The 13989-nt window shown below is 35.3% G+C and overlaps 3 protein-coding genes and 1 long non-coding RNA gene across 4 annotated transcripts; 2 read left to right on the top strand and 2 right to left on the bottom strand.

Annotated features, from left to right (window-relative positions):
* The first annotated feature begins 680 nt into the window (after positions 1-680).
* On the top strand, positions 681-4255 carry LOC102585520 (replication protein A 70 kDa DNA-binding subunit A). Its single transcript, XM_006338078.2, has 2 exons — positions 681-1060; positions 2091-4255. Exons 1-2 carry the CDS (start codon positions 801-803, stop codon positions 3790-3792), a joined length of 1962 nt encoding a protein of 653 aa, XP_006338140.1. The 5' UTR covers positions 681-800; the 3' UTR covers positions 3793-4255.
* A 210-nt stretch (positions 4256-4465) lies between these two features.
* Positions 4466-5037, bottom strand: LOC102601302 (uncharacterized). Its single transcript, XM_006338062.2, has one exon. It carries the CDS (start codon positions 4912-4914, stop codon positions 4552-4554), a length of 363 nt encoding a protein of 120 aa, XP_006338124.1. The 5' UTR covers positions 4915-5037; the 3' UTR covers positions 4466-4551.
* A 1803-nt stretch (positions 5038-6840) lies between these two features.
* On the top strand, positions 6841-7472 carry LOC107062915 (uncharacterized). The gene is made up of 2 exons (XR_001474932.1): positions 6841-7058; positions 7155-7472. It is a non-coding gene; the product is annotated as an uncharacterized lncRNA (long non-coding RNA).
* Positions 7473-12947: 5475 nt separating this feature from the next.
* Positions 12948-13580, bottom strand: LOC107058014 (uncharacterized). The gene has a single exon (XM_015303268.1). It carries the CDS (start codon positions 13578-13580, stop codon positions 12948-12950), a length of 633 nt encoding a protein of 210 aa, XP_015158754.1.
* Between the last annotated feature and the right edge of the window lie 409 nt (positions 13581-13989).

The raw sequence follows: 13989 nt of genomic DNA, 5'->3' as shown, positions 1-13989 counted from the left end.
GACTTGTGTTAATAATATATTATTATAAAATAATTATGAAAGACAAACTAAATTAAGAAGCTGAAAGAAAGAGAACCATTCAAGTATAAAATAAGATGAATAATAGCAAAATTGAAGTTAAATATTCTTTCACTTTTTGTTTCATTGTTTCCTATATCTCACTTAATACATTTCCAAGGCGATTTATAGCCAAGAAATGGAATTACTTGGTGAAACCTAAAATGAGTTTCTTGGACATCCACACCTTTCTACAACAAACATATGTTGATTTTACTTAAATAGTACTCCCTCTGTTCATAATTACTTGTTCATTTTTTTCTTTTTAGTTGTCCCTAATTATTTGTCCATTTTGACAAATCAAAAAAGAATAATATTTTTTACATAATATACCCTCAATTAATTATTTTGAAAAATGTAGAACTTTTTGAAAATTTTAAGTTTTAAATTCATTCACTTCATAATTAATAAGGATAAAATGATAAACTCATTATGTTAATAATTTTTTAAAATAAGTATGTTAATTAAAAAATTGACAAATAATTAGTGACAGAGGGAGTGACAAAATGGTTTAAAACTATTTTAACATTTTAAAAAAAAAAACTTAAAATAAAAATAAGCTAAATACAAACCGGGTGGCATTTTCTCATGTTTTGTAAACCCGCTCCGCTATCCGTATGTCGCTGCCCTCTTCTATAAATTCCCAAATTCAAAGTGTTCACGAGAAGTTTCATCAAATTCTCTCAAAATCAAACTATTTCCATACCAGATCTGTTGTCGCTCCGATCTTCCAACTTGCTGGAATGCCGGTGAACTTGACGGCTAACGCGATCTCGGCGATCAACGCCGGTGACGTGAACTCAAAGCCAGTGGTTCAGGTATTGGACATCAAGTTAATCGGCACCACACAGGAACGGTACCGACTCACACTCTCCGATTCTGAGTCCACTCAGCAGGCTATGCTAGCTACTCAGCTCAATGACCGAGTCAAAACTGGCCGTGTTCGTAAAACCTCCGTCATTCAGTTGATTGAATACATCTGTAGCACTGTTCAAAATCGAAAGTATGAATTTATTATTTTCTTCCAGCTTCAATTATGAAACTCTATGTATAGTATAGTATATGTGATTACATTTGCTTCTACTTTTGATTGCATATAAAACTTGCAATATTTGCTTTATATTATGTCTTCTTATTTTACAAGGTCTTTCAATGTAAAATTGATAGATTTCGCTTTGTTTTTGTTGTTCGAAAATTTTATTAGAATGATGATGCCCTGGTAGAGAATTACTCCTTAATGATTTGGATGGCAAAAAAAACACTTATAGACATTCATTATGTTTTCTCCCATTTCCATTTTGGACACATTTGTGTTTCTCATTCATACACTAGTCATTTCGATTGTAACTTTGATAGATTTGGCTTGGATTTTGTTGTTTTGACCTTTAAATTGAATGTTGATGTCATCGTAGAGAATTATGGCTTACTCATTTTAATGAGTACTTTTATGCAAAATACAGTACATATATATAACTTCATTGTGTTTTCTCTAATTTTTCTTATATGTGCCTTTGCGTTATCATCCCTTTACAAGTCATTCCGAACATAAAGATAGATCTGGCTTTGATTTTGTTGTTTAAGCTAACGTTACAATTGATCCATCGAAGGAATTTATTTTTGTAATTGGTTCAATGTCCGAGAGTTATTCCATATAATTCGAGTATGCAGTGCAACATAACAAAACACAAGTTTCTTGTAAATATTTGTTTCATTTCTGGCTGGTCGTAATTTCTAAATGGTTTCTACATAGACTAGGGATTGTGTTGGACACATGAAACAGTTTTCCCTGTGGAAATTTCTGCACTGCCAAAGTTGTGTCATCTTTGCCTTGGTGTCATCTTGAGTTGGGTGCTGAAAATAGTTTCCCATAGATTAGAAGAATATGAAATTTCTGTGCATAAGGTACTGTATTAGGGGATTAAGCAAGTGTCTGATTTGTATTATAAGAGAGTAATATCTTATTTTTCCCTAGCAGTCTGGATTATACTTTTGATTGGAACTTGGGCTGAGTTTTCATCTTGTTTTCCTTGCAGAATCATTGTTGTCCTTAACATGGAAACTATTATACCAGAATGTGAAATAATTGGGAACCCGAAAGTGATTGTAGAATCTAATTTAGGAGCTCAGAAAACTACATCTAATGGAGCTTCTGGGTCTGCAAACTTGGGTAACAATGGTAACTTGAGTGCTCAAAGATCTGCCCAAGCAAGCTTTGCTAACAGTAAAAATTTGAGTGCCCAAAATTCAGGTAATAGCATGCAGAACTATCCACCTGCAATTCAACCTGCATATCAACCTCCTCCAAATTACAAAAACCATGGGGCAATCATGAAGAATGAAGCACCCGCCCGCATTATTCCAATTGCAGCATTGAATCCCTATCAGGGTCGGTGGGCTATTAAGGCTAGAGTGACTGCAAAGGGGGATTTACGTCGCTATAATAATTCTAGAGGAGATGGCAAGGTCTTCTCCTTTGATCTCCTTGACTCTGATGGGGGTGAAATACGTGTGACTTGTTTTAATGCTGTTGTTGATCGCTTTTATGACAAAATTGAAGCTGGAAAAGTGTACATGATATCTAAAGGCAGCTTGAAACCTGCTCAGAAGAACTTCAACCATCTGAAGAATGAATGGGAAATATTTTTGGAGACAACTTCAACTGTAGATCTCTGTCCAGATGAAGATGCCTCTATACCAAGACAGCAGTTCTCATTTAGACCTATTTGTGAAATTGAAAGTGCAGAAAACAATTCAATCATAGATGTGATTGGAATTGTGACAGCAGTCAATCCTTCTGTTCCTATTCTGAGAAAGAATGGAATGGAAACTCAAAGAAGAATCTTGAATCTAAAGGATCAGTCTGGCCGAAGTATTGAGCTGACCTTATGGGGAGATTTCTGTAATAGGGAAGGTCAAAACCTGCAAGAACTGGCAGAAGCTGGGTTTTCCCCTGTTTTAGCTGTTAAAGCTGCAAAAGTTAGTGACTTCACAGGGAAATCCATTGGAACCATTTCTTCCACGCAACTGTTCATAAATCCAGATTCCGCAGAGGCTCAGACTCTAAGAGAGTGGTTTGATCAGGGGGGGAAAGACATTGCTTCTCAATCTATATCTAGGGACAACATGCCTGTAGGATCAAAAATTGAGACACGTAAGACTGTCTTTCAGATCAAAGATGAAGGGTTTGGTAGGTCAGAAAAACCAGACTGGGTTACAGTTAAGGCAACCATAACATTCATCAAAACTGACACTTTCTGTTATACTGCTTGCCCTTTGATGATTGGAGACAGACAATGTAATAAGAAAGTTACCAGATCAGGAAACTCCAGATGGCAATGTGATAGGTGTAATCAAGAGTTTGAGGAATGTGATTACAGATACCTTCTTCAAGCTCAAATTCAAGATCATAGTGGGTTGACATGGGTGACAACTTTCCAGGAATCTGGCGAAGAGATTTTAGGCTGTCCTGCGAAGGAGCTGTACATGATGAAATATGAAGAGGCTGATGATACCAGATTTTCTGAAATTATTAGAAACTGTCTCTTCACACAATTTCTGTTCCGGCTAAAAATCAAAGAGGAATTTTATGGTGATGAGCAGAGGGTGAAAATTACAGTTGTCAAGGCAGAGAAAGTGAACCATTCTGCAGAAAGCAGATATCTCATTGATTTAATTTCAAAATTCCGTCTTTCAAAGGAAGCCATGATAATAGATTCTTATTGTGTCCATCTTTAGGCAATCCATTGTCCCTCTTTTCAGAGAGATTTAGGTAGAAAGTCAATTGATTTAGTAGGGTGATTATTCTTTTCATTGCCATAGAAAGGTATATTACTTGCATTCTTGGTTAGAAATCCCACTTACTGGTCTAATGTAGCTTTAGTATCCATTTCATTTGGAAGGAAGACGGTCTCACCCCTTCCTGTGAGTTGAATTTGCAGTACTATTCATTAGCTTCATCTACAAGGACAATCTTTTTTATTGATTTAGTGAATCTCTCACCATACCCTCCACCCCCAAAATTCATCCTCCATGTCCAACAGCGGTGTTACTCACTTTTGCTTTCTTGTGAGTTGTAAGTGAATTCTCAACTTGGATGGAATAATCTTTCAAGTGTTCTTATTTTAGATGTAAGAAATGGAATTGTTTTTCAATTGTTCTTATTTTATAATATAAAATTTGGATTCCGAGTTGGGAGAAGGAAGCTCATCTTTACGTCTGTTGGGAGACATTATCAGGCATGTTAATATTTGCATTTGCTGGATTTTTTCAGCTATTATGATAAACGCAGCTTGCCTCTTCATGAGTAAACAAGTCATCCACAGGTTTATGAGTCTTAGCTATTGCTATGGCTCAACTGTTCCTTAGATAGGTGATGCGAAGAAATAAGCTAAAATAAAGAAATCTGAGCTAAGAAATGATAGTTATGTAAACATTTTATTGATCTTGACCGGAAACATGAGATAGATACAAGAAGAGAGTTGAGAATAATGCTTGTTAAGTCCGCTTGACAGGATCAAAATTGGAAACACCAATTATAGCACCAAGAATTGCAGCAAGCACAACTCCACCTGCAGAAATGCTGAGCAAAAAGTTCTTGAGGGACGGTGAAACACCCTCAGCTGCTTCGGCTACGTCGGGAATGACCATAGAAGCAGTGAGTGCAGCTGCTGTCAATCCTGTCAAAGCTTTCTCCTTAAGGGAAGCATTCACTTGAAACTTTGCTACTGGTTTTGATGCTGAAGTTGTCTTTGAGGGCCTTAATGGCAATGGCTTCAAGAAAGCCTCAACTCTTGGTTGTCTCTTGTGACTTGTGTAAGTCAGTGGCATTGCCATGGAAACTGCACAAGTAGAAGCCATAATTTGCCTGTCTTGTTAGGTCTGTGTTGAATGAAAGTGTGGTTCTCTATTGTTAATTGGTGAGTAGTTTTGAGAGGAAAAAGATTGAGATGATCCAGAAAGGCTTTTCTATGAGAGGTGGAAAATGGATCAATTGCTACCACCTAATCTGCTTATGTGGCTCATTCTACTTGGCTCTCATGGATAAGGTTATCTCATATTCTGATTGCAACTGTTAAATAGCTTTTACCTGAGGGAAAACCCAAACTGCGCTTATTACATTGGAATTCTTTGGATATATTATATAAAAGGGAAAAGATTCAATTATGCCATCCAACTTTCAGAAAAGATTTATTTTTGTCATTCGTTAAAAGTTTAGCTCATCTATGTCATTGTTGTTAAATAAAAGGTTCATCCATGTCTTCTTCTTAACTCCGGTTTTACAAATTCACACCTATATTTCGATAATTATGAGTCTGATTTTATATAGAAAAAATGCTCAAATATGTCATCGAACTTTGAGATAAGGCTCATAATTTATGTCATATGTTAAAAGTTTTGTTCATCTATGTCATTGTTGTTAAAGAAAAAATTCATCCATGCCATTTTTTTAACTCCGGTTTAGCAAAACCACTTTTTACATCCCAAACAAGGTTTAACACTTTTCAGTTGAAGTTTTTGGATCAAATGTACTCTTTTTGCTTGTTCTTCCTTAAGAACATATCATAGATTGCAAATACACCAAAGGAAAGACTAAAATACCAATAATAAACAAACGAATAATAAATAAAGAAATACAAGATATTAAGGCTAAAAATCCAATTAAATATGTACATTTAGGAGGAACAGAAATACTAATAAAAGCATGTTTTAGGGAAATAACTCCAAATTTTTCAACATATTCAATTCTTCACGAAATCATCTTAAATTTTCAAATTTCGACTACATCATTAATTTTTTTTTAAAATCCAAATTCAAAAATCATTTGGAGAGTATAAAAATTTCACCCGTATTAAAAAAACTATTCCAAAAAAGCAAAAATCAATCCCAAAATTTCAAAAATTTGCTCTGATTTGTGTTTTTGTAATTGTTTTTGACATTCGATCTTTTTTCTTTAGTGTTTTTTAGTCTATGTTCAAAATTTCAAATGATTTGAAGTTGTGGAAAAAGTTCAACCATTAAAGAATGTTGAAGTTTTGAAACTTCGAAGAAATTTCAAGTGAGTCTTAAGTTAGGTTGAGTTTGCCCTCAGAGGTTATTGAGTTTCGGTATCTAGCTCGGAGAATGACTAATTTTGAAATTTGAGGTGATTTCGTGAAAAATTGAATATGTTGAAAATTTGGGAGTTGTTTATGTTCTTCATGTATTCTAGTGTTCTTAAAGAAGAACAAGCAAAAGAGTACATTTGATCCAAAAACTTCAACTGAAAAGTGTTAAACCTTGTTTGGGATGTAAAAAGTGGTTTTGCTAAACCGGAGTTAAAAAAATGGCATGGATGAATTTTTTCTTTAACAACAATGACATAGATGAACAAAACTTTTAACATATGACATAAATTATGAGCCTTATCTCAAAGTTCGATGACATATTTGAGCATTTTTTCTATATAAAATCAGACTCATAATTATCGAAATATAGGAGTATCTTCTTTTCAAAAGTATATTAAACCACACTTCGAATTTTATTTACCACTTTAAATTTCCTTCATAATTTCATGTATAAATTCTATGAAATAAAAATGTAAATAATGAGTAGTCAAAGTGGGACTGCGTGGAACTCTACTCTTTTAAGGAAAGCTACTATCATTACAAATTAATATCTTCAGGTTTGCTTTTTTTTTTTTTTAAATTTAATTGGTGGAGCTAAGAGCGCCTTTATTTCAATCAATCCAAATATTTACAAGCATAGACCCGAAAAAATAGGCCCAAATAAAAGCTGAAAACAAAAGCATTAACTAATGGGTCCAATTCAGTGGAAAAGGCATAGCATAAAAGATCCCTAAATGAAAGAATTTCCTAATTGCCTCCTCATCACTCTTCTGCCTCTTTCTTCACCGTGTTCTTCACAGGATCTTTGAGGAACAATGCTTTGCTTATCCTTATGTTGTGGGTTATAGATGTTAATCTCCTGCTCTTCTTCCCTCTCTTCATTCGTAGCTTGCAGAAGTAAGTGTTCTTCCCTCTTCAATTCTCTGTTGTAGTGACTTTCTCCCTTTCTGATATCCTCTCCATTTGTATTGGTATACTCCGGTGGATGCATAGGACTACATCTCTTTTCAGTTGAAGCACATATGTTCTCAGTCTGGTTCCTATCTGATTCCGTCAACAATCGCATCACACCTTCCCCAAATCTGATTTGACAAGCCTCATTTTTGCTGGTGGAGCTTTTTTGTAAGCTGTCATAGCTAGTTCTAGGGAGCTTTGTTTGATTCATAGTTATGTATGTCCCTATGATGGCAATTGTTGTACATAGCATAACTATGTTCTTCTGTTAATTTTCCTGATCTCTCTCCTAATGTGTTGCCTGGACTGTTATCTTCCTTGTTTTAATCAGTATTGAAGGGATTTCTGCTTTATCCATGTTCATAATTCCTCTACATTCCACTGATAGCTGTTGAAATGTATGAATTTGTATTGCATTTATTTGCTCATCACATGCTTCATTTGCCAATTTATCCGCTAGTTTATTAGCCTCTCTAAAAACATGTTGTATCTGTGCTTGTGTAGATGCAAGTAACTCTTGTATTTCCTGTATTTTCTGTATCTGCTGCCATGGGACCTTCCAGTTGTTTCGCACCATATTTGTGACACTTAATGAGTCTGTCTCCATAATGTAATTTCTGAAATTATTTGTCTTGCAATGCCTGATGCTCTAATAATTGCAATAGTTTCTGCCTCCATATTAGTCTTAATCCCCAGTCGCTCCGCCTCCGCATATACAATATCACCTATGTCATTCCTTAGACAGAAAGCATAGGCACTTTCCCCAGGATCCCCCCTGCTAACTCCATCTGTATTGCATTTTAATGCACCTCTATAAGGTTTCCTCCAGCTCACTATACAATAATGCAATCTGGGTTTGTACTCCCTAAGTACTCTGACTATCTCCCCCCATTCTCTAAATCCATGGATATTCCATTTTTATTAGCTGAACAATAGTGTTACACACTGATTCTTCAACTTAAAAAAAGGGATAAGGGTCTGAAAAATACCCAACTTTAGTTGGATTTGTTGTTGCTATACTAAACTTTCATAAGGACCTATTACCTCCTTAGACTATTTAATACCGTATTTTTTACCCCTTGAACTATTTAATAGTGTATTTTAAAGGTATATATGTGCCAACGTGGACACATTACTATTTATAATTTTGCATTATTTTTTATGTCTACATGAGAAAATATATATGTTTAAAATACGGTATTAAATAGTCTAGGGAGGTAATAGGTCCTTATGAAAGTTTAGTATCGCAACAGCAAATCCGACCAAAGTTGGAGTATTTTTCAGACCCTTATCCCTTAAAAAAACTGATATCCATAACATGTCTTCTTGCATTTCTCCGTTTCCACAATTCCCATATTATAATGCTTGGTATTACTTGGAACACGAATTTCACTTTGATAGGAGTGTTAGCTTCCCACCATTCTGTTATCATTTGTTTCAAATTTCCTTGCTGTTGAATACCTACACATGAAGCAAACTTCCTCCATAGCTTTTGGGCTATGGAAGTTGTTAGAAAAAGATGTTGTGTATTCTCCTCTTAAAAAACATCACAACAATAACATCTCGAGGCTAAAGCAATTCCCATCCTTTTAAGATTTTCCTCCGTTGCAATTCTGCCCCTCCAAGTCCTCCATAGTAGAAAACTCATCTTAAAAGGTATTTGCTTGCCCCATAAATTATTCCTCCATTCCTCCTTTTCCTTTATACGTCTCAACAGTTCAAATATTGATTTGATTGTAAATTCCCCACTTGTATTTCCCATCCACTAAATAGTAATGTGTCCACGTGGGCACATATATACCTTTAAAATACACTATTAAATAGTTCAGGGGGTAAAAAATACGATATTAAATAGTCTAGGGAGGTAATAGGTCTTCATGAAAGTTTAGTATCGCAACAGCAAATCCGACCAAAGTTGGAGTATTTTTCAGACCCTTATCCCTTAAAAAAACTGATATCCATAACATGTCTTCTTGCATTTCTCCGTTTCCACAATTCCCATATTATAATGCTTGGTATTACTTGGAACACGAATTTCACTTTGATAGGAGTGTTAGCTTCCCACCATTCTGTTATCATTTGTTTCAAATTTCCTTGCTGTTGAATACCTACACATGAAGCAAACTTCCTCCATAGCTTTTGGGCTATGGAAGTTGTTAGAAAAAGATGTTGTGTATTCTCCTCTTAAAAAACATCACAACAATAACATCTCGAGGCTAAAGCAATTCCCATCCTTTTAAGATTTTCCTCCGTTGCAATTCTGCCCCTCCAAGTCCTCCATAGTAGAAAACTCATCTTAAAAGGTATTTGCTTGCCCCATAAATTATTCCTCCATTCCTCCTTTTCCTTTATACGTCTCAACAGTTCAAATATTGATTTGATTGTAAATTCCCCACTTGTATTTCCCATCCACCAAGGTTTATCCACCTCCTCCACTAGACGTGGATGAATGAATTCAATAATATACTCCATCATTCCTTCTGATATTAAATGTCCCAGCTTTTGAACATTCCACTCCCCATTTGTGATGAAATTTTTCACCTCTATTTCATCCTCCCCGACTCTATGGTCCTCTAAAAAATATAAAGCTTCTTGCTTTGTCCAATTATCAAACCAAAAACTCATTTCTCCCTATTTGAGTTGCCACCAAATGTTGTGGTCAACTTCTTCCCTTTACTCGACCATTCTTTTCCAAGCATGAAAAGCCCCTCTACTCGTGGCCAATACCGGATGCTGTTTCTTACAATATTTCGCCCACATATATGTACTCCACAAAGAAGTAGAGGTTTTGAAATTCCACCATAACTTACTATATAGTGCTTTCGATACATCATATAATGATCTCACACCTATTCCCCCTTCTGCTTTAGGATAACATAATTCTTTCCAAGCTACCCAATGTTTTCGTTTATTTCCTCATGCCTTACTCCAGAAAAAGCTTGCAAACAACTGATGTAATTGAGTCATGACTCTTTTTGTCGGATTCATAGCTGAAAGAAGGTACATTGGCATTGACAGTAATATACTAGTAATGAGAATTACTTTCCCCCCATATGATAGCCATTTATTCTGCCAGGATAAGAGCCTCTTTTGTATTTTCCTCAACAATTCTTCATAATATACATTCTTCTTTCTGCCATAGAACATCGGGCACCCCAAATATGTGAAAGGGAAATTTCCTTGTCTAATCCCTGTAATTCTCCTTACTCTCATTGCTACTATCAGGGGTGTATTATCATGAAGATAAAAAAAACTCTTATTGAGATTTATCAGCTCATATTCCCTTAGTATCCCCATCATCTTCTTAATAGACTCCTTCTCTCCCGAACAAAATAATATGATGTCATCCGCATACGATAAATGGTTTATTGGTGGGCTCCATTTAGGCATGCCATATCCTTTTAAAATCTTTATCTTCGTGGAGTTTATTTAAACCCCTCATTAATACCTCCGCTGCAATGGTAAACAAAGTAGGAGATAACAGATCCCCCTGCTTTAATCCCCTTGATGATTTAAAGAAACCATATGGCTGCCCATTCACTAAAATTGAGTACCAATTATTAGATACCAATCTCCAAACCATATCAATGATCAGTTCTGAGAAACCAAATCTCCTTAATACTTTGGTTTAAAAAACCATGACACCCTATCATATGCTTTGGCCATGTCAAGCTTCACGACCACGTTTTGAAACTTTTTTCTTATGTTAATGTCCCATATTATCTCATGGGCTAACAAAACATTCTCCATTATACTCCTGCCTTTCACAAAGCCAGATTGATTACGAAATACTCCCTCCGTCCCTTTTTAGTTGTCCACTTTAGAAATGGCACACAGATTAAAGCAACAATGATTAGCACAGTGAAGTTACAATTTTACCCTTATGACAACTTTTCACTTCAAAATTACAACCACTTATTTGAATTCAAGTGAAATAAATTGGTGGGAAACAACATACACTTTTACAATTTTCAAGAAGTGTAAATAAGGGTATAATAGGAAAAAATTTGTTGTCCTTTCTTGATTTGTCAAAATGGACAACTAAATAGGGACAACCAAAAAAGGAAATATGGACAAGTAAATAGGGACGGAGGGAGTAATAAATAGGAATGATATTAAGATAATTGAGTTTCATTATGTGACAAAGAATTTGTTGAATCAAAGCTGATTATTATTGGCAAAACTGTTTGAAGGATTACATTAGTTGTTTGGCTTGTGTATGTTTGATACATTTTCTATCAATTTATTGGACACTTCTTGGGCGTCTGAAAGCATTCTATTTCATACTGGTATTGTACTATACTCATGATTCAGTATGTTAGTATGCAGAAAAATGAATCTTGAGATTTTTTGCACTTTAATCTCTTCGTATTTATATATATATATATATATATATATATATATATTGTACCAATTTTTCACTTTCAAGTTTTTTTTTTTGATAAAATGACATTTCAACTTTGAAACAGCCATCAATGATAGAATCAAAATTTTCATCAAAACAATCTTATTTAATTATATTATATAATTTTGCAACGAAAAAATGTTCGTTAAAGTACATATGGCTCCGTCAGTGATAGTGACAAATTCAAGTGTAACCTCTAAGTTATACTCCCTCCGTCCCTTTTTAGTTGTCCACTTTAGAAATGGCACACAGATTAAGGCAACAATGATTAGCACAGTGAAGTTACAATTTTACCCTTATGACAACTTTTCACTTCAAAATTACAACCACTTATTTGAATTCAAGTGAAATAAATTGGTGGGAAACAACATACACTTTTACAATTTTCAAGAAGTGTAAATAAGGGTATAATAGGAAAAAATTTGTTGTCCTTTCTTGATTTGTCAAAATGGACAACTAAATAGGGACAATCAAAAAAGGAAATATGGACAAGTAAATAGGGACGGAGGGAGTATAAGACTTGGTAACAATTTTGATATTCTTTGGTGAATCAATCTTGAAATAATTTTGTTAACAAAAGTACCAAGACTTACTGGTCTCAAATCAACAAAGCTCATTGGCTTCTCCTTTTTTGGCAACAACACCATATTCGTATGCGTGATAAATTTAGGAAATTCATGCCCGCAAAAGAAAGTCCTTACCATCCATGTGGTATCTACCCCCACTATTTCCCAATAGCTCTGGAAAAATTCCCCTGAAAATCCATCCCGGCCACTTGTGCTATCCCCATTAAGCACAAACACAACCTCTCTCACTTCCTCCATATTTGGCATTCTTCCTATCTCATCATTTTGTTTCTGAGTGATAATTTTCGGAATCAAATCAAGCATGCTATCATCAACACTTGTGTTTGTTTCCGTAAATTGATCTTAAAAAAATGACACTACCTCCATTCCAATATTCTCATTCCCATTCACCGTATCCCCTTGAGCTGTAGTGATTTCAGAGATAAACAATTTTCTTCTTCTTCCTTTCACATAATTGTGAAAAAACCTTGTATTTCTGTCTCCATCTTTGAACCATCTCATTCCTAACTTCTGTCTCCAAAATTCCTCCTCCATACACATGTACTTTTTCAATTCTACTTCAGTTTTGTTTAATTCCTATCTATTTCGAGGTGATGGATTGATCTCCAGTTGCATCTCTTTCATTCGAATTTCCTCCTCCAGCATCTGAACTTGCCGAAAAATGTCCCCAAATGTCTCTTTACTCCAACATGTCAAAGCTTGTTTAACCTTTTTAATCTTTGCTTGAAATTCCAAGAACAGTGAACCTTTAAATTCCACCTTCCAATTCTCCTCCACTACCTTCTTAAATTTTGGTTGTTTTGTCCAAAAGTTAAGAAACTTAAACGGCCGAGTTATGGATTACTCCTCCGAGTTACATATCAAATGCAAAGGCGCATGATCTGATCCTTGCCTTATCAAGTGTTGTACTTTGCTGCTAGGATAAAGTTGTTCAAATTCCTGATTACATAGAACCCTATCCAACTTTTTGAAAATACAATCTCCTTTTACCCTGCCATTCCACCAGGTGAATTTACTCCCCATAGCTCTAACCTTTGACAATGCACAATTATTAATACACTGTTGGAAATCCATCGCTTCATAGGTTGTAAACTCTCTGCCCCCTTGCTTCTCTTCTTCATTCAGAATAATATTAAAATCCCCTCCAGCAAGCCATGGATGATTTTTTCCGGCTAACTCCTCTAGCTCCTCCAACAACTCTAATCTCTCCAAAGCATTGCACCTCACATAAACTGCTATAACCATGAACTGAACATTTCCAGCTTCAAACCTCATGGAAAGATGTTGAACAATATCTCTTACCACCTCCCATATCCAATCATCATCCCAAAATATCCATATCTTGGCTGAACACTTACAAAAAGCATTTTGAAATCCCAATCTTCTTTTATATTGTTCTAACTCTCGTGGCTCTTGAAAAGGTTCCAACAAAGCTATATATTTGTACCGGTGTCTCCTGTTTAGATCTATCATTCAATCGAAGGCCTTGTGAGACCTAACCGACCTGATATTCCAAAATAATGCTTTCCCAATCATTGAGAAACTCCTCCAGAAGTATCCTTATTGCTCCTTGTTTTAACTTGAAGAGGGAGGTATGGTACAGTCTTTTTAACTCCGCTCTTCAAATTATTTATTTGTGTTGGTGAAAGATCTCCATCCCTTGCTATTGTATCAATATTTGCATTCACTTCCCCATCCTCTTCTGTGTCTCCTCTACGCTGTATTTCCTCATTCGAATGCTCTTGCAAATCATTTATCCCCTCTTCAAAGAAACTGGAACTTCCTTTATTCTCCATTCTTTCTGGTACACCTCCCCCTATGTTCCCCACTTTACTACCTTTGTCCTCACTTTCCACTTTTTCATTGTTTTCCTTATCTACTG

The sequence above is a fragment of the Solanum tuberosum genome, unplaced genomic scaffold (assembly GCF_000226075.1).
Source record: "Solanum tuberosum cultivar DM 1-3 516 R44 unplaced genomic scaffold, SolTub_3.0 scf00002, whole genome shotgun sequence".
Lineage (NCBI taxonomy): Eukaryota > Viridiplantae > Streptophyta > Magnoliopsida > Solanales > Solanaceae > Solanum > Solanum tuberosum.
This window is presented reverse-complemented; position numbering and strand designations above follow the sequence as displayed.